We start from the raw sequence: 20,935 nt of genomic DNA, 5'->3' as shown, positions 1-20,935 counted from the left end.
ATGGTGACGCTCCATTAATCTCCGATAGGGTGAGACATGGTGCCGCTCCATTACTCTCCGACAGGGTGATATATGGTGCCGCTCCATTACTCTCCGACAGTGTGAGACATGTTGCCGCTCCATTACTCTCCGATAGGGTGATATATGGTGCCGCTCCATTACTCTCCGTTAGGGTGAGACATGGTGCCGCTCCATTACTCTCCGTTAGGGTGAGACATGGTGCCGCTCCATTACTCTCCGATAGGGTGATATATGGTGCCTCTCCATTACTCTCCGACAGTGTGAGACATGGTGACGCTCCATTACTCTCCGATAGCGTGAGACATGGTGCCGCTCCATTACTCTCCGATAGGGTGAGACATGGTGCCGCTCCATTACTCTCCGATAGGGTGAGATATGGTGCCGCTCCATTACTCTCCGACAGTGTGAGACATGGTGCCGCTCCATTACTCTCCGTTAGGGTGAGACATGGTGCCGCTCCATTACTCTCCGTTAGGGTGATATATGGTGCCGCTCCATTACTCTCCGACAGTGTGAGACATGGTGCCGCTCCATTACTCTCCGACAGTGTGAGACATGGTGCCGCTCCATTACTCTCCGATAGGGTGAGACATGGTGCCGCTCCATTACTCTCCGACAGGGTGAGACATGGTGCCGCTCCATTACTCTCCGATAGGGTGAGACATGGTGCCGCTCCATTACTCTCCGATAGGGTGATATATGGTGACGCTCCATTACTCTCCGATAAGGTGAGACATGGTGCCGCTCCATTACTCTCCGATAGGGTGAGATATGGTGCCGCTCCATTACTCTCCGTTACGGTGAGACATGGTGCCGCTCCATTACTCTCCGATAGGGTGATATATGGTGCCGGTCCATTACTCTCCGATAGGGTGATATATGGTGCCGGTCCATTACTCTCCGACAGGGTGTGACATGGTGCCGCTCCATTACTCTCCGACAGGGTGATATATGGTGCCGGTCCATTACTCTCCGATAGGGTGATATATGGTGCCGGTCCATTACTCTCCGACAGGGTGTGACATGGTGCCGCTCCATTACTCTCCGATAGGGTGAGATATGGTGCCGCTCCATTACTCTCCGATAGGGTGATATATGGTGCCGCTCCATTACTCTCCGATAGGGTGATATATGGTGCCGCTCCATTACTCTCCGATAGTGTGATATATGGTGCCGCTCCATTACTCACCGATAGGGTGAGACATGGTGCCACTCCATTACTCTCCGATAGGGTGAGACATGGTGCCGCTCCATTACTCTCCGATAGGGTGAGACATGGTGCCGCTCCATTACTCTCCGATAGGGTGATATATGGTGCCGGTCCATTACTCTCCGACAGGGTGAGACATGGTGCCGCTCCATTACTCTCCGATAGGGTGAGACATGGTGCCGCTCCATTACTCTCCGACAGGGTGAGACATGGTGACGCTCCATTACTCTCCGATAGGGTGAGACATGGTGCCGGTCCATTACTCTCCGATAGGGTGAGACATGGTGCCGCTCCATTACTCTCCGATAGGGTGAGACATGGTGCCGCTCCATTACACTCCGATAGGGTGAGACATGGTGCCGCTCCATTACTCTCCGATAGGGTGATATATGGTGCCGCTCCATTACTCTCCGATAGGGTGATATATGGTGCCGCTCCATTACTCTCCGATAGGGTGAGACATGGTGCCGCTCCATTACTCTCCGATAGGGTGAGACATGGTGCCGCTCCATTACACTCCGATAGGGTGAGACATGGTGCCGCTCCATTACTCTCCGATAGGGTGATATATGGTGCCGCTCCATTACTCTCCGATAGGGTGATATATGGTGCCGCTCCATTACTCTCCGATAGGGTGAGACATGGTGCCGCTCCATTACTCTCCGTTAGGGTGATATATGGTGCCGCTCCATTACACTCCGATAGGGTGAGACATGGTGCCGCTCCATTACTCTCCGATAGGGTGATATATGGTGACGCTCCATTACTCTCCGATAGGGTGAGACATGGTGCCGCTCCATTACTCTCCGATATGGTGATATATGGTGACGCTCCATTACTCTCCGATAGGGTGAGACATGGTGCCGCTCCATTACTCTCCGATAGGGTGATATATGGTTAAGCTCCATTACTCTCCGATAGGGTGAGACATGGTGCCGCTCCATTACTCTCCGATAGGGTGAGACATGGTGCCGCTCCATTACTCTCCGATAGGGTGAGACATGGTGCCGCTCCATTACTCTCCGATAGGGTGAGACATGGTGCCGCTCCATTACTCTCCGATAGGGTGAGACATGGTGCCGCTCCATTACTCTCCGATAGGGTGAGACATGGTGCCGGTCCATTACACTCCGATAGGGTGAGACATGGTGCCGCTCCATTACTCTCCGATAGGGTGATATATGGTGCCGGTCAATTACTCTCCGATAGGGTGATATATGGTGCCGCTCCATTACTCTCCGACAGGGTGAGACATGGTGCCGCTCCATTACTCTCCGATAGGGTGAGACATGGTGACGCTCCATTACTCTCCGATAGGGTGAGACATGGTGCCGCTCCATTACCCTCCGATAGGGTGAGATATGGTGCCGCTCCATTACTCTCCGATAGGGTGAGACATGGTGCCGCTCCATTACTCTCCGTTAGGGTGAGACATGGTGCCGCTCCTTTACTCTCCGTTAGGGTGAGACATGGTGCCGCTCCATTACTCTCCGATAGGGTGAGACATGGTGCCGCTCCATTACTCTCCGATAGCGTGAGACATGGTGCCGCTCCATTACTCTCCGATAGGGTGATATATGGTGCCGGTCCATTACTCTCCGATAGGGTGATATATGGTGCCGCTCCATTACTCTCCGATAGGGTGATATATGGTGCCGGTCCATTACTCTCCGATAGGGTGAGACATGGTGCCGCTCCATTACTCTCCGATAGGGTGATATACGGTGCCGGTCCATTACTCTCCGATAGGGTGAGACATGGTGCCGCTCCATTACTCTCCGATAGGATGAGACATGGTGCCGCTCCATTACTCTCCGTTAGGGTGAGACATGGTGCCGCTCCATTACTCTCCGATAGGGTGATATACGGTGCCGGTCCATTACTCTCCGATAGGGTGAGACATGGTGCCGCTCCATTACTCTCCGATAGGATGAGACATGGTGACGCTCCATTACTCTCCGATAGGGTGAGACATGGTGACGCTCCATTACTCTCCGATAGGGTGAGACATGGTGCCGCTCCATTACTCTCCGACAGGGTGATATATGGTGCCGCTCCATTACTCTCCGATAGGGTGAGACATGGTGCCGCTCCATTACTCTCCGATAGGGTGAGACATGGTGCCGCTCCATTACTCTCCGATAGGGTGAGACATGGTGCCGCTCCATTACTCTCCGATAGGGTGATATACGGTGCCGGTCCATTACTCTCCGATAGGGTGAGACATGGTGCCGGTCCATTACTCTCCGATAGGGTGATATATGGTGCCGGTCCATTACTCTCCGACAGGGTGATATATGGTGCCGCTCCATTACTCTCCGATAGGGTGAGACATGGTGCCGGTCCATTACTCTCCGATAGGGTGATATATGGTGCCGGTCCATTACTCTCCGACAGGGTGATATATGGTGCCGCTCCATTACTCTCCGATAGGGTGATATACGGTGCCGGTCCATTACTCTCCGATAGGGTGAGACATGGTGCCGCTCCATTACTCTCCGATAGGGTGAGACATGGTGCCGCTCCATTACTCTCCGATAGGGTGAGACATGGTGCCGCTCCATTACTCTCCGATAGGGTGAGATATGGTGCCGCTCCATTACTCTCCGATAGGGTGATATATGGTGCCGCTCCATTACTCTCCGATAGGGTGATATATGGTGCCGCTCCATTACTCTCCGATAGTGTGATATATGGTGCCGCTCCATTACTCACCGATAGGGTGAGACATGGTGCCACTCCATTACTCTCCGATAGGGTGAGACATGGTGCCGCTCCATTACTCTCCGATAGGGTGAGACATGGTGCCGCTCCATTACTCTCCGATAGGGTGATATATGGTGCCGGTCCATTACTCTCCGACAGGGTGAGACATGGTGCCGCTCCATTACTCTCCGATAGGGTGAGACATGGTGCCGCTCCATTACTCTCCGACAGGGTGAGACATGGTGACGCTCCATTACTCTCCGATAGGGTGAGACATGGTGCCGGTCCATTACTCTCCGATAGGGTGAGACATGGTGCCGCTCCATTACTCTCCGATAGGGTGAGACATGGTGCCGCTCCATTACACTCCGATAGGGTGAGACATGGTGCCGCTCCATTACTCTCCGATAGGGTGATATATGGTGCCGCTCCATTACTCTCCGATAGGGTGATATATGGTGCCGCTCCATTACTCTCCGATAGGGTGAGACATGGTGCCGCTCCATTACTCTCCGATAGGGTGAGACATGGTGCCGCTCCATTACACTCCGATAGGGTGAGACATGGTGCCGCTCCATTACTCTCCGATAGGGTGATATATGGTGCCGCTCCATTACTCTCCGATAGGGTGATATATGGTGCCGCTCCATTACTCTCCGATAGGGTGAGACATGGTGCCGCTCCATTACTCTCCGTTAGGGTGATATATGGTGCCGCTCCATTACACTCCGATAGGGTGAGACATGGTGCCGCTCCATTACTCTCCGATAGGGTGATATATGGTGACGCTCCATTACTCTCCGATAGGGTGAGACATGGTGCCGCTCCATTACTCTCCGATATGGTGATATATGGTGACGCTCCATTACTCTCCGATAGGGTGAGACATGGTGCCGCTCCATTACTCTCCGATAGGGTGATATATGGTTAAGCTCCATTACTCTCCGATAGGGTGAGACATGGTGCCGCTCCATTACTCTCCGATACGGTGAGACATGGTGCCGCTCCATTACTCTCCGATAGGGTGAGACATGGTGCCGCTCCATTACTCTCCGATAGGGTGAGACATGGTGCCGCTCCATTACTCTCCGATAGGGTGAGACATGGTGCCGCTCCATTACTCTCCGATAGGGTGAGACATGGTGCCGCTCCATTACTCTCCGATAGGGTGAGACATGGTGCCGCTCCATTACTCTCCGATAGGGTGAGACATGGTGCCGGTCCATTACACTCCGATAGGGTGAGACATGGTGCCGCTCCATTACTCTCCGATAGGGTGATATATGGTGCCGGTCAATTACTCTCCGATAGGGTGATATATGGTGCCGCTCCATTACTCTCCGACAGGGTGAGACATGGTGCCGCTCCATTACTCTCCGATAGGGTGAGACATGGTGCCGCTCCATTACTCTCCGATAGGGTGAGACATGGTGCCGCTCCATTACTCTCCGATAGGGTGAGACATGGTGCCGCTCCATTACTCTCCGATAGGGTGAGACATGGTGCCGCTCCATTACTCTCCGATAGGGTGAGACATGGTGCCGCTCCATTACTCTCCGATACGGTGAGACATGGTGCCGCTCCATTACTCTCCGATAGGGTGAGACATGGTGCCGCTCCATTACTCTCCGATAGGGTGAGACATGGTGCCGCTCCATTACTCTCCGATAGGGTGAGACATGGTGCCGCTCCATTACTCTCCGATAGGGTGAGACATGGTGCCGCTCCATTACTCTCCGATAGGGTGAGACATGGTGCCGCTCCATTACTCTCCGATAGGGTGAGACATGGTGCCGGTCCATTACACTCCGATAGGGTGAGACATGGTGCCGCTCCATTACTCTCCGATAGGGTGATATATGGTGCCGGTCAATTACTCTCCGATAGGGTGATATATGGTGCCGCTCCATTACTCTCCGACAGGGTGAGACATGGTGCCGCTCCATTACTCTCCGATAGGGTGAGACATGGTGACGCTCCATTACTCTCCGATAGGGTGAGACATGGTGCCGCTCCATTACCCTCCGATAGGGTGAGATATGGTGCCGCTCCATTACTCTCCGATAGGGTGAGACATGGTGCCGCTCCATTACTCTCCGTTAGGGTGAGACATGGTGCCGCTCCTTTACTCTCCGTTAGGGTGAGACATGGTGCCGCTCCATTACTCTCCGATAGGGTGAGACATGGTGCCGCTCCATTACTCTCCGATAGCGTGAGACATGGTGCCGCTCCATTACTCTCCGATAGGGTGATATATGGTGCCGGTCCATTACTCTCCGATAGGGTGATATATGGTGCCGCTCCATTACTCTCCGATAGGGTGATATATGGTGCCGGTCCATTACTCTCCGATAGGGTGAGACATGGTGCCGCTCCATTACTCTCCGATAGGGTGATATACGGTGCCGGTCCATTACTCTCCGATAGGGTGAGACATGGTGCCGCTCCATTACTCTCCGATAGGATGAGACATGGTGCCGCTCCATTACTCTCCGTTAGGGTGAGACATGGTGCCGCTCCATTACTCTCCGATAGGGTGATATACGGTGCCGGTCCATTACTCTCCGATAGGGTGAGACATGGTGCCGCTCCATTACTCTCCGATAGGATGAGACATGGTGAAGCTCCATTACTCTCCGATAGGGTGAGACATGGTGACGCTCCATTACTCTCCGATAGGGTGAGACATGGTGCCGCTCCATTACTCTCCGACAGGGTGATATATGGTGCCGCTCCATTACTCTCCGATAGGGTGAGACATGGTGCCGCTCCATTACTCTCCGATAGGGTGAGACATGGTGCCGCTCCATTACTCTCCGATAGGGTGAGACATGGTGCCGCTCCATTACTCTCCGATAGGGTGATATACGGTGCCGGTCCATTACTCTCCGATAGGGTGAGACATGGTGCCGCTCCATTACTCTCCGATAGGGTGAGACATGGTGCCGCTCCATTACTCTCCGATAGGGTGATATATGGTGCCGCTCCATTACTCTCCGATAGGGTGAGACATGGTGCCGCTCCATTACTCTCCGATAGGGTGATATACGGTGCCGGTCCATTACTCTCCGATAGGGTGAGACATGGTGCCGCTCCATTACTCTCCGATAGGGTGAGACATGGTGCCGCTCCATTACTCTCCGATAGGGTGAGACATGGTGCCGCTCCATTACTCTCCGATAGGGTGAGACATGGTGCCGCTCCATTACTCTCCGATAGGGTGAGACATGGTGCCGCTCCATTACTCTCCGATAGGGTGAGACATGGTGCCGCTCCATTACTCTCCGATAGGGTGATATACGGTGCCGGTCCATTACTCTCCGATAGGGTGAGACATGGTGCCGCTCCATTACTCTCCGATAGGGTGAGACATGGTGCCGCTCCATTACTCTCCGATAGGGTGAGACATGGTGCCGCTCCATTACTCTCCGATAGGGTGATACATGGTGCCGCTCCATTACTCTCCGATTGGGTGAGACATGGTGCCGCTCCATTACTCTCCGATAGGGTGAGACATGGTGCCGCTCCATTACTCTCCGATAGGGTGAGATATGGTGCCGCTCCATTACTCTCCGATAGGGTGAGACATGGTGCCGCTCCATTACTCTCCGATAGGGTGATATATGGTGACGCTCCATTACTCTCCGATAGGGTGAGACATGGTGCCGCTCCATTACTCTCCGATAGGGTGAGACATGGTGCCGCTCCATTACTCTCCGACAGGGTGATATATGGTGCCGCTCAATTACTCTCCGATTGGGTGATATATGGTGCCGCTCCATTACTCTCCGATAGGGTGAGACATGGTGCCGCTCCATTGCTCTCCGTTAGGGTGATATATGGTGCCGCTCCATTACTCTCCGACAGTGTGAGACATGTTGCCGCTCCATTGCTCTCCGTTAGGGTGATATATGGTGCCGCTCCATTACTCTCCGACAGTGTGAGACATGTTGCCGCTCCATTACTCTCCGTTAGGGTGAGACATGGTGCCGCTCCATTACTCTCCGTTAGGGTGATATATGGTGCCGCTCCATTACTCTCCGTTAGGGTGAGATATGGTGCCGCTCCATTACTCTCCGTTAGGGTGAGACATGGTGCCGCTCCATTACTCTCCGTTAGGGTGAGACATGGTGCCGCTCCATTACTCTCCGTTAGGGTGAGATATGGTGCCGCTCCATTACTCTCCGACAGTGTGAGACATGGTGCCGCTCCATTACTCTCCGACAGTGTGAGATATGGTGCCGCTCCATTACTCTCCGACAGTGTGAGATATGGTGCCGCTCCATTACTCTCCGACAGTGTGAGATATGGTGCCGCTCCATTACTCTCCGACAGTGTGAGATATGGTGCCGCTCCATTACTCTCCGACAGTGTGAGATATGGTGCCGCTCCATTACTCTCCGACAGTGTGAGATATGGTGCCGCTCCATTACTCTCCGACAGTGTGAGATATGGTGCCGCTCCATTACTCTCCGACAGTGTGAGATATGGTGCCGCTCCATTACTCTCCGACAGTGTGAGACATGGTGCCGCTCCATTACTCTCCGACAGTGTGAGATATGGTGCCGCTCCATTACTCTCCGACAGTGTGAGACATGGTGCCGCTCCATTACTCTCCGATAGGGTGAGACATGGTGCCGCTCCATTACTCTCCGACAGGGTGAGACATGGTGCCGCTCCATTACTCTCCGATAGGGTGAGACATGGTGCCGCTCCATTACTCTCCGATAGGGTGATATATGGTGACGCTCCATTACTCTCCGATAAGGTGAGACATGGTGCCGCTCCATTACTCTCCGTTAGGGTGATATATGGTGACGCTCCATTACTCTCCGTTAGGGTGAGATATGGTGCCGCTCCATTACTCTCCGTTAGGGTGATATATGGTGCCGCTCCATTACTCTCCGACAGTGTGAGACATGGTGCCGCTCCATTACTCTCCGTTAGGGTGAGACATGGTGCCGCTCCATTACTCTCCGATAGGGTGAGACACGGTGCCGCTCCATTACTCTCCGATAGGGTGATATATGGTGCCGCTCCATTACTCTCCGATAGGGTGATATATGGTGCCGCTCCATTACTCTCCGATCGGGTGATATATGGTGCCGCTTCATTACTCTCCGATAGGGTGATATATGGTGCCGCTCCATTACTCTCCGTTAGGGTGATATATGGTGCCGCTCCATTACTCTCCGATCGGGTGATATATGGTGCCAGTCCATTCCTCTCTGATAGGGAGGTATATGCTTTTGCCTTCATTGGTCAAGGCACTGAGAAAAATCAGGATGTTCTGATGCTGTTAGACAAAACTTTGGTTTGGCCACACGTGGAGTATTGTGTAGATTTCTGGTCGCCTACTTGCAGGAAGGATGTAGAGGCTTTGGAGATGGTGTAGAAGAGGTTCACGAGGATGTTGTCTGGATTAGAGCATATTAACTAAAGATAAAGTTTGGACAAACCTGGGTTGATTTCTCTGGAGTGTTAGAGGCTGATGGATGACTCTGAAGTTTATAAAACGATGAGAAGCAGAGACAGCGTTTTACCCCAGGGTGAAAATGTTGAACACATGGGCATAGCTTTAAGCTGAGAGGGTGAATTTCAAGGAGATTTGTGAGGCAAGTTTCTTTTTACACAGAGAACGTCAGTTACCTGGAATGCAATGCTGAGGGAGGTAGTGGAAACAGATATGAGTGCAACATTTAAGAGACATTTAAACAGGCAGGGAATGAGGGAGTGGGGTGGGTATGGACCCGTGTGCAGTTTAAATTGGCATCATGACTGGCACAGAGAGGTTGAAGGGACTGTTCCTGAGCTGTTCCTTTGGAAGTGCTGGGCATGGATCCAACTCAACCCAATGGAGTTGAGCAGTTGTAAAAGAAGTTTCCATGAATGGCCGCAAACAGTCTGGTCAAAGAGATGGTCACTCAGGAGCTTGTGCTGGAGAGGGTTCTCCATGGGGTAACGAGAGGGGAAGTGACCCTAGATGGACCTTTGAAACAGTGGGGAGGGGTTGAGTGGGTGTCCTGAAGCTGGAAAAACAGATGTTTATACCACAACAAGAAACGCAGCACCTCTGCTCCCACTTGGGAAGCTGACTCCCCACTGGTATGAGCTTCCTAATTTCAGGTGATGCACATCCTACTCCTTTTCCACTCCCACCAGCGTTTCTTTCACTTCTATCCTTAATCCTCAGCACCTTTAACGAGATGGTATCCTTCCCCACTCTCCATCGAGTTCCATCCACCCATCACTCTCTCCTACCCCCTTTAAACCCTCCTACCCTCCTTAACCTGGTTCTATGCATCTCCTCCCAGCCCCCGTGATACCCTCCCCCTCGCCTGTACATTGGCCGTCTCCCCGATGGAAGGGCACAACCCAAACTATCAACCGTCCCATTGCCTCCACTGGGTTCTTTCAGTAGTTTATTTTCTGTTGGTATGGGGGGGGTGAGTTGATGGTGAGATTAGGGGAGGACACAGATCTTGGAGGGTTACTGGGATGGAGGGGAATACAGGACAGGAGGGTCGAGGCAGGGTACAGATTGAGTACAGAAACTACTGTAGATCAATGGTGAACGGTCCTCAGTAGTGGGCAAGAGCAGGAAGCAAGATAGATGGTCAAAATGATCCTGAGACGATCCCTCTGGACTTCCAGTTTGAGGGGAACCTTCAGTGACAGTCCTGACCCTCTTCCCTTGGCACAGATCCCACCTACACCAATGAGAGGAGGTCATCCGCAAATCTAATGGAGACCCACATTGTGGAGCAGGACGGGGAGCTGTCAATCATCAACATCCTGAGGAAGGTGAGAGTCAAGAGCACCAACTCTGTCTGCCTCTCACTCCCTCTACCTCTGCCTGTCTCTGTCTGAGTCTCTGCTGGACTTTACAATGAAGGATACAATTAATAGGGCAAAGCCAACCTCGATTTTGGAAGGTGATTCTGACTCATTGACTGGAGTTCTCTGAAGATGTGAAGGGTCTAGAAGGCACTCTGTGGAGGGATGGTGGAGCAGAGACGTGAGGGGTCTAGAAGGGACTGGTTGAAGGGGTGGTGGAGCAGACATTTAAGAAGTATCTGGACAAGCACTTGAAGCACAAGCCATGGAAGGTTAGAGACCTAATGAAGTTAAATGGGTGCAAGGGATAGCATAAATTGATGGACTGAAGGGCTTCTTTCTGTGCAACTCCATCACTCTGACAATGGTAAGTAGAATAGATAAAGGGGAGCCAGTGATATGATGTGTTTGGGGTTTTGGAAGGCTTTGATAAGGTCCCAGACTGGAGGTAGGTCAACAAGGAGAGAGCACACGGAACCGGGGTACTGATGTGTTCATCCATTACCACCATACTCTTCAATACTTTGCCAAAACAAGCACCTGTCTGAAAAACACGATGGTTTGATTCCAGCATCTCTTCTGGCAATGTGATCCAGATGTTAAACACTCTCCGTGCGCCTCAGATCCCTTTTTAAATCTGCTCCCTTTTGCCTTAATGCCTCTCCCTCCCTCTCTCTCTCAGCTCTCTTCCTCTCCTTGCCTCTCACGCTCTGTCTCTCTTTCTCTCGGTCTCTCTCTATCTATCTATCTATCTCACTCTCTCTCTTTTCCTATCCCTCACTCCCTCTTTCCTGGCTCTCTTCCTCTCCTCACCTTGTGCCTTCTCTCCTTCTTTCCATCTCTCTCTCCATCATTCTCTCTTTCCCTCTTTCCTGGCTCTCTTCTTCTCCTTGCCTCTCATGCTCTGTCTCTCTTTTCTCTCTCTCTTACTCTCTCCCTCTCTGTTTCTGTCACTCTGCCTCTCTCTCTGTACCCCTCTAACTCACTTGCGCTCTCTCTCTCTCTCTATCCATGGTTTTGTGTGTGTGTGAGAGAGATTCCCCCTCCCCCGTGGTGCCTCATGTAACTCTGACCCCTTGCTCTCTGCAGATCTGGCCCACCGCACTGCAGGTTTGGCTGGTGTTTACCGTCACCATTGGAGTTTTCCCATCCGTCACTGTGGATGCCAGGTCCTCCGTCTCTGCAGATGGGCTGTGGGGTAGGTATGGTGGGGTGTGAGGGGAGGGGTGTGGTTGGAGGTGGTGGGTTTTGGGAAAGGTGTGGAAGAAGGGGAGGGGTGTGTCTAGGCCTGGACTCCAGAATCCCTCCTGTTCCCCTGGGAACCTCAGGTGTCTTGACCTGGTCTGTAACCTGGGAGGGACTCTCCTGCCCTATTAAAGGGCAGCAGTTGTGGGTCTGAGTCTCAGTGACTACATATCCTCCATATCGCCCATGGGGGATTGCCCCTCCCAGTATGCTCCCGGCACTCACCTTGCTCTGACCATGGGTGACCTTCTGTCTCTCTCCAGGAGTTTACTTCATACCCATCTCCTGCTTCCTGGCGTTCAACGTCTTCGACTGGCTGGGTCGCAGTCTAACAGCAGTCTGCATGTGGGTGAGTGTGTGTACATTCCGTGTGGGTGTACACTCGTGTGCGTGTGTGTGTACACTCTGTGTGTGTGTGTGTGTGTATACAATCCGTGTGAGTGTGTACACTCCGTGTGAGTGAGTGTGTGTACACTTGTGTGTGTGTGTACACACGTGTGCGCTTGTGTGTACACTCCGTGTGAGTGAGTGTGTGTGTGTGTGTGTGTGTGTGTATGTACTCTGTGTGGGGGTGAGTGAGTGTGGACTGTGTGTGGGGGTGAGTGTGTGTGTGTACTCTGTGCGGGGGTGAGTGTGTGTTTGTACTCTGTGGGGGTGAGTGTGTGTGTGTACTCTGTGTGGGGGTGAGTGAGTGTGTGTACTGTGTGTGTGGGGGTGAGTGTGTGTGTACTCTGTGTGTGGGGGTGAGTGTGTGTGTGTACTCTGTGTGGGGGTGACTGTGTGTCCGCTGTGTGTGGGTGAGTGTGTCTGTACTCTGTGTGGGGGTGAGTGTGTGTCTGCTGTGTAGGGGTGAGTGTGTCTGTACTCTGTGTGGGGGTGAGTGAGTGTGTGTACTGTGTGTGTGGGTGAGTGTGTGTGTGTACTCTGTGTGTGGGTGAGTGTGTGTGTGTACTCTGTGTGGGGGTGAGTGAGTGTGTGTACTGTGTGTGTGGGTGAGTGTGTGTGTGTACTCTGTGTGGGGATGAGTGTATCTGTACTCTGTGCGGGGGTGAGTGTATGTTTGTACTCTGTAGGGGTGAGTGTGTCTACTCTGTGGGGGTGAGTGTGTGTATGTACTCTGTGTGGGGGTGAGTGAGTGTGGACTGTGTGTGGGGGTGAGTGTGTGTACTGTGTGTGTGGGGGTGAGTGAGTGTGGACTGTGTGTGGGGGTGAGTGTGTGTACTCTGTGTGGGGGTGAGTGAGTGTGGACTGTGTGTGGGGGTGAGTGTGTGTGTGTACTCTGTGCGGGGGTGAGTGTGTGTTTGTACTCTGTGGGGGTGAGTGTGTGTACTCTGTGGGGGTGAGTGTGTCTACTCTGTGGGGGTAAGTGTGTGTGTGTACTGTGTGTGGGGGTGAGTGTGTGTCCGCTGTGTAGGGGTGAGTGTGTCTGTACTGTGTGTGGGGGTGAGTGTGTGTCCGCTGTGTAGGGGTGAGTGTGTCTGTACTCTGTGTGGGGGTGAGTGTGTGTGTACTGTGTGTGGAGGTGAGTGTGTGTGTACTCTGTGTGTGGGGGTGAGTGTGTGTGTACTCTGTGTGGGGGTGAGTGTGTGTCCGCTGTGTAGGGGTGAGTGTGTGTGTGTACTCTGTGTGTCTGGGTGAGTGTGTGTGTGTACTGTGTGTGGAGGTGAGTGTGTGTGTACTCTGTGTGGGGGTGAGTGTGTGTGTACTGTGTGTGTGGGTGAGTGTGTGTGTACTGTGTGTGGGGGTGAGTGTGTGTGTACTCTGTGTGTGGGGGTGAGTGTGTGTGTACTCTGTGTAGGGGTGAGTGTGTGTGTACTCTGTGTGTGGGGGTGAGTGTGTGTGTACTGTGTGTGGGGGTGAGTGTGTCTGTACTCTGTGTGGGGGTGAGAGTGTGTGTACTCTGTGTGGGGGTGAGTGTGTGTGTACTCTGTGTGGGGGTGAGAGTGTGTGTACTCTGTGTAGGGGTGAGTGTGTGTGTACTCTGTGTGGGGGTGAGTGTGTGTGTACTCTGTGTGTGGGGGTGAGTGTGTGTGTACTCTGTGTAGGGGTGAGTGTGTGTGTACTCTGTGTGGGGGTGAGTGTGTGTGTACTCTGTGTGTGTGGGTGAGTGTGTGTGTACTCTGTGTAGGGGTGAGTGTGTGTGTACTCTGTGTGGGGGTGAGTGTGTGTGTACTCTGTGTGTGGGGGTGAGTGTGTGTGTACTCTGTGTGGGGGTGAGAGTGTGTGTACTCTGTGTGGGGGTGAGTGTGTGTGTACTGTGTGTGTGGGTGAGTGTGTGTGTACTGTGTGTGGGGGTGAGTGTGTCTGTACTCTGTGTGGGGGTGAGAGTGTGTGTACTCTGTGTGGGGGTGAGTGTGTGTGTACTCTGTGTGTGGGGGTGAGTGTGTGTGTACTCTGTGTGGGGGTGAGAGTGTGTGTACTCTGTGTAGGGGTGAGTGTGTGTGTACTCTGTGTGTGGGGGTGAGTGTGTGTGTACTGTGTGTGTGGGTGAGTGTGTGTGTACTGTGTGTGGGGGTGAGAGTGTGTGTACTCTGTGTGGGGGTGAGTGTGTGTGTACTCTGTGTGTGGGTGAGTGTGTGTGTACTGTGTGTGGGGGTGAGTGTGTGTGTACTCTGTGTGTGGGGGTGAGTGTGTGTGTACTGTGTGTGGGGGTGAGTGTGTGTGTACTCTGTGGGGGTGAGTGTGTGTGTACTGTGTGTGGAGGTGAGTGTGTGTGTACTCTGTGTGGGGGTGAGTGTGTGTCCGCTGTGTAGGGGTGAGTGTGTCTGTACTCTGTGTGGGGGTGAGTGAGTGTGTGTACTGTGTGTGTGGGTGAGTGGGTGTACTCTGTGTGGGGGTGTGTGTGTACTGTGTGTGTGGGTGAGTGTGTGTGTACTCTGTGGGGGTGAGTGTGTGTGTACTCTGTGTGGGGGTGAGTGAGTGTGTGTGTACTCTGTGTGGGGGTGAGTGTGTGTGTGTACTGTGTGTGTGGGTGAGTGTGTGTGTACTCTGTGTGGGGGTGAGTGTGTGTGTACTGTGTGTGGAGGTGAGTGTGTGTGTACTGTATGTGTAGGGGTGAGTGTGTCTGTACTCTGTGTGGGGGAGAGTGAGTGTGTGTACTGTGTGTGTGGGTGAGTGTGTGTGTACTCTGTGGGGGTGAGTGTGTGTGTACTCTGTGTGGGGGTGAGTTTGTGTGTACTGTGTGGAGGTGAGAGTGTGTGTACTCTGTGTGTCTGGGTGAGTGTGTGTGTACTGTGTGCGGAGGTGAGTGTGTGTGTACTCTGTGTGTGGGGGTGAGTGTGTGTGTGTACTGTGTGTGGGGGTGAGTGTGTGTCCGCTGTGTGGGGGTGAGTGTGTGTGTACTGTGTGTGTGGGTGAGTGTGTGTGTACTCTGTGTGGGGGTGAGTGTGTGTGTACTCTGTGTGGGGGTGAGTTTGTGTGTACTGTGTGTGGAGGTGAGAGTGTGTGTACTCTGTGTGTCTTGGTGAGTGTGTGTACTCTGTGTGGGGGTGAGTGTGTGTGTACTGTGTGTGGGGGTGAGTGTGTGTCCGCTGTGTAGGGGTGAGTGTGTGTGTACTCTGTGTGGGGGTGTGTGTGTACTGTGTGTGTGGGTGAGTGTGTGTGTACTCTGTGGGGGTGAGTGTGTGTGTACTCTGTGTGGGGGTGAGTGTGTGTGTACTCTGTGTGGGGTTGAGTGAGTGTGTGTACTGTGTGTGTGGGTGAGTGTGTGTACTCTGTGTGGGGGTGAGTGTGTGTGTACTGTGTGTGGAGGTGAGTGTGTGTGTACTCTGTGTGGGGGTGAGTGTGTGTGTACTGTATGTGTAGGGGTGAGTGTGTCTGTACTCTGTGTGGGGGAGAGTGAGTGTGTGTACTGTGTGTGGGTGAGTGTGTGTACTCTGTGAGTGGGGTGTGTGTGTACTGTGTGTGTGGGTGAGTGTGTGTGTACTCTGTGGGGGTGAGTGTGTGTGTACTCTGTGTGGGGGTGAGTTTGTGTGTACTGTGTGTGGAGGTGAGAGTGTGTGTACTCTGTGTGTCTGGGTGAGTGTGTGTGTACTGTGTGTGGGGGTGAGTGTGTGTGTGTACTGTGTGTAGGGGTGAGTGTGTGTGTACTGTGTGTGGAGGTGAGTGTGTGTGTGTACTCTGTGTGTGGGGGTGAGTGTGTGTCCGCTGTGTAGGGGTGAGTGTGTCTGTACTCTGTGTGGAGGTGAGAGTGTGTGTACTCTGTGTGCCTGGGTGAGTGTGTGTGTACTCTGTGTGGGGATGAGTGTGTGTGTACTCTGTGTGTAGGGGTGAGTGTGTCTGTACTCTGTGTGGGGGTGAGTGTGTGTCTGCTGTGTAGGGGTGAGTGTGTGTGTACTCTGTGTGGGGGTGAGTGTGTGTGTACTGTGTGTGTGGGTGAGTGTGTGTGTACTCTGTGTGGGGGTGAGTGTGTGTGTACTCTGTGTGGGGGTGAGTTTGTGTGTACTGTGTGTGGAGGTGAGAGTGTGTGTACTCTTTGTGTCTGGGTGAGTGTGTGTGTACTGTGTGTGGGGGTGAGTGTGTGTCCGCTGTGTAGGGGTGAGTGTGTCTCTACTCTGTGTGGAGGTGAGAGTGTGTGTACTCTGTGTGTCTGGGTGAGTGTGTGTGTACTCTGTGTGTAGGGGTGAGTGTGTCTGTACTCTGTGTGGGGGTGAGTGTGTGTCCGCTGTGTAGGGGTGAGTGTGTGTGTACTCTGTGGGGGTGAGTGTGTGTGTACTCTGTGTGGGGGTGAGTTTGTGTGTACTGTGTGGAGGTGAGAGTGTGTGTACTCTGTGTGTCTGGGTGAGTGTGTGTGTACTCTGTGTGGGGGTGAGTGTGTGTGTACTCTGTGTGGGGTTGAGTGAGTGTGTGTGTACTCTGTGTGGGGGTGAGTGTGTGTGTACTCTGTGTGGGGTTGAGTGAGTGTGTGTGTACTCTGTGTGGGGGTGAGTGTGTGTGTACTCTGTGTGGGGTTGAGTGAGTGTGTGTACTGTGTGTGTGGGTGAGTGTGTGTACTCTGTGTGGGGGTGAGTGTGTGTGTACTCTGTGTGGGGGTGAGTGTGTGTGTACTCTGTGGGGGTGAGTGTGTGTGTACTGTGTGTGTGGGTGAGTGTGTGTGTACTGTGTGTGGAGGTGAGTGTGTGTGTACTCTGTGTGTGGGGGTGAGTGTGTCTGTACTCTGTGGGGGTGAGTGTGTGTGTACTGTGTGTGGGGGTGAGTGTGTGTCCGCTGTGTAGGGGTGAGTGTGTCTGTACTCTGTGTGGGGGTGAGTGTGTGTCCGCTGTGTAGGGGTGAGTGTGTCTGTACTCTGTGGGGGTGAGTGTGTGTGTACTCTGTGTGGGGGTGTGTGTGTACTGTGTGTGTGGGTGAGTGTGTGTGTACTCTGTGGGGGTGAGTGTGTGTGTACTCTGTGTGGGGTTGAGTGAGTGTGTACTGTGTGTGTGGGTGAGTGTGTGTGTACTGTGTGTGGAGTTGAGTGTGTGTGTACTCTGTGTGGGGGTGAGTGTGTGTGTACTGTGTGTGGAGGTGAGTGTGTGTGTACTCTGTGTGGGGGTGAGTGTGTGTCTGCTGTGTAGGGGTGAGTGTGTCTGTACTCTGTGTGGGGGTGAGTGTGTGTCCGCTGTGTGGAGGTGAGTGTGTCTGTACTCTGTGTGGGGGTGAGTGTGTGTGTGTACTCTGTGTGGGTGTGTGAGTGTGTGTACTGTGTGTGTGGGTGAGTGTGTGTGTGTACTCTGTGAGTGGGGTGTGTGTGTGTACTCTGTGTGGGGGTGAGTGTGTGTGTGTACTCTGTGTGGGTGTGTGAGTGTGTGTACTGTGTGTGTGGGTGAGTGTGTGTGTGTACTCTGTGAGTGGGGTGAGTGTGTGTACTCTGTGTGTGTGGGTGAGTGTGTGTACTCTGTGTGTGTGGGTGAGAGTGTGTGTACTGTGTGTGGGGGTGAGTGTGTGTCCGCTGTGTAGGGGTGAGTGTGTGTGTACTCTGTGTGGGGGTGTGTGAGTGTGTGTACTGTGTGTGGGGGTGAGTGTGTGTCCGCTGTGTAGGGGTGAGTGTGTGTGTACTCTGTGTGGGGGTGTGTGAGTGTGTGTACTCTGTGAGTGGGGTGTGTGTGTACTCTGTGTGGGGGTGTGTGAGTGTGTGTACTCTGTGAGTGGGGTGTGTGTGTACTCTGTGAGTGGGGTGTGTGTGTGTACTCTGTGTGGGTGTGTGAGTGTGTGTACTCTGTAGGGGTGAGTGTGTGTACTGTGTGTGTGGGTGAGTGTGTGTACTCTGTAGGGGTGAGTGTGTGTACTGTGTGTGTGGGTGAGTGTGTGTGTACTCTGTGGGGGTGAGTGTGTGTGTACTCTGTGTGGGGGTGAGTGTGTGTACTCTGTGTGGGGGTGAGTGTGTGTCTGCTGTGTAGGGGTGAGTGTGTCTGTACTCTGTGTGGGGGTGAGTGTGTGTCCGCTGTGTAGGGGTGAGTGTGTGTGTACTCTGTGTGGGGGTGAGTGTGTGTCCGCTGTGTAGGGGTGAGTGTGTGTGTACTCTGTGTGGGGGTGTGTGAGTGTGTGTACTGTGTGTGTGGGTGAGTGTGTGTACTCTGTGAGTGGGGTGTGTGTGTGTACTCTGTGAGTGGGGTGTGTGTGTACTCTGTGTGTGTGGGTGAGTGTGTGTACTCTGTGAGTGGGGTGTGTGTGTACTCTGTGTGTGTGGGTGTGTGTGTGTACTCTGTGAGTGGGGTGAGTGTGTGTACTCTGTGAGTGGGGTGTGTGTGTGTACTCTGTGTGGGGGTGAGTGTGTGTACTCTGTAGGGGTGAGTGTGTGTACTGTGTGTGTGGGTGAGTGTGTGTACTCTGTGAGTGGGGTGTGTGTGTACTGTGTGTGTGGGTGAGTGTGTGTGTACTCTGTGGGGGTGAGTGTGTGTGTACTCTGTGTGGGGGTGAGTGTGTGTACTCTGTGTGGGGGTGAGTGTGTGTCTGCTGTGTAGGGGTGAGTGTGTCTGTACTCTGTGTGGGGGTGAGTGTGTGTGTACTCTGTGTGGGGGTGAGTGTGTACTGTGTGTGGAGGTGAGTGTGTGTGTACTGTGTGTGGGGGTGAGTGTGTGTCTGCTGTGTAGGGGTGAGTGTGTCTGTACTCTGTGTGGGGGTGTGTGTGTGTCCGCTGTGTGTGGGTGAGTGTGTGTGTACTCTGTGGGGGTGAGTGTGTGTGTACTCTGTGTGGGGGTGAGTGTGTGTACTCTGTGTGGGGGTGAGTGTGTGTCTGCTGTGTAGGGGTGAGTGTGTCTGTACTCTGTGTGGGGGTGAGTGTGTGTCCGCTGTGTAGGGGTGAGTGTGTGTGTACTGTGTGTGGGGGTGAGTGTGTGTGTACTGTGTGTGTGGGTGAGTGTGTGTACTCTGTGAGTGGGGTGTGTGTGTGTACTCTGTGAGTGGGGTGTGTGTGTACTCTGTGTGTGTGGGTGAGTGTGTGTACTCTGTGAGTGGGGTGTGTGTGTGTACTCTGTGTGGGTGTGTGAGTGTGTGTACTGTGTGTGTGGGTGAGTGTGTGTACTCTGTAGGGGTGAGTGTGTGTACTGTGTGTGTGGGTGAGTGTGTGTACTCTGTGAGTGGGGTGTGTGTGTACTGTGTGTGTGGGTGAGTGTGTGTGTACTCTGTGGGGGTGAGTGTGTGTGTACTCTGTGTGGGGGTGAGTGTGTGTACTCTGTGTGGGGGTGAGTGTGTGTCTGCTGTGTGTGGGGGTGAGTGTGTCTGTACTCTGTGTGGGGGTGAGTGTGTGTACTCTGTGTGGGGGTGAGTGTGTACTGTGTGTGGAGGTGAGTGTGTGTGTACTGTGTGTGGGGGTGAGTGTGTGTCTGCTGTGTAGGGGTGAGTGTGTCTGTACTCTGTGTGGGGGTGTGTGTGTGTCCGCTGTGTGTGGGTGAGTGTGTGTGTACTCTGTGGGGGTGAGTGTGTGTGTACTCTGTGTGGGGGTGAGTGTGTGTACTCTGTGTGGGGGTGAGTGTGTGTCTGCTGTGTAGGGGTGAGTGTGTCTGTACTCTGTGTGGGGGTGAGTGTGTGTCCGCTGTGTAGGGGTGAGTGTGTGTGTACTGTGTGTGGGGGTGAGTGTGTGTGTACTGTGTGTGTGGGTGAGTGTGTGTACTCTGTGAGTGGGGTGTGTGTGTGTACTCTGTGAGTGGGGTGTGTGTGTACTCTGTGTGTGTGGGTGAGTGTGTGTACTCTGTGAGTGGGGTGTGTGTGTGTACTCTGTGTGGGTGTGTGAGTGTGTGTACTGTGTGTGTGGGTGAGTGTGTGTACTCTGTAGGGGTGAGTGTGTGTACTGTGTGTGTGGGTGAGTGTGTGTACTCTGTGAGTGGGGTGTGTGTGTACTGTGTGTGTGGGTGAGTGTGTGTGTACTCTGTGGGGGTGAGTGTGTGTGTACTCTGTGTGGGGGTGAGTGTGTGTACTCTGTGTGGGGGTGAGTGTGTGTCTGCTGTGTGTGGGGGTGAGTGTGTCTGTACTCTGTGTGGGGGTGAGTGTGTGTACTCTGTGTGGGGGTGAGTGTGTACTGTGTGTGGAGGTGAGTGTGTGTGTACTGTGTGTGGGGGTGAGTGTGTGTCTGCTGTGTAGGGGTGAGTGTGTCTGTACTCTGTGTGGGGGTGAGTGTGTGTCCGCTGTGTAGGGGTGAGTGTGTGTGTACTCTGTGTGGGGGTGTGTGAGTGTGTGTACTGTGTGTGTGGGTGAGTGTGTGTACTCTGTGAGTGGGGTGTGTGTGTACTGTGTGTGTGGGTGAGTGTGTGTGTACTCTGTGGGGGTGAGTGTGTGTGTACTCTGTGTGGGGGTGAGTGTGTGTGTACTCTGTGTGGGGTTGAGTGAGTGTGTGTACTGTGTGTGGGGGTGAGTGTGTGTGTACTCTGTGTGTCTGGGTGAGTGTGTGTGTACTGTGTGTGTGGGTGAGTGTGTGTACTCTGTGTGGGGGTGAGTGTGTGTGTA

The 20,935-nt window shown here is 53.3% G+C and overlaps 1 protein-coding gene across 5 annotated transcripts in view; it reads left to right on the top strand.

The window, feature by feature from the left end:
* The window catches only part of LOC140733220 (equilibrative nucleoside transporter 1-like), a 228,354-nt gene that overhangs the window by 182,074 nt on the left and 25,345 nt on the right, over window positions 1-20,935 (top strand). For all 5 annotated transcript variants that reach the window (XM_073056259.1, XM_073056258.1, XM_073056257.1 and 2 more), the window contains exons 9-11: window positions 10,641-10,741; window positions 11,864-11,972; window positions 12,283-12,368. In XM_073056259.1, coding sequence (XP_072912360.1) covers window positions 10,641-10,741; window positions 11,864-11,972; window positions 12,283-12,368 — 296 coding nt within the window. The remainder of the gene's footprint in view (window positions 1-10,640; window positions 10,742-11,863; window positions 11,973-12,282; window positions 12,369-20,935) is intronic.

Source organism: Hemitrygon akajei, chromosome 9 (genome assembly GCF_048418815.1).
Source record: "Hemitrygon akajei chromosome 9, sHemAka1.3, whole genome shotgun sequence".
Classification (NCBI taxonomy): domain Eukaryota; kingdom Metazoa; phylum Chordata; class Chondrichthyes; order Myliobatiformes; family Dasyatidae; genus Hemitrygon; species Hemitrygon akajei.
This window is presented reverse-complemented; position numbering and strand designations above follow the sequence as displayed.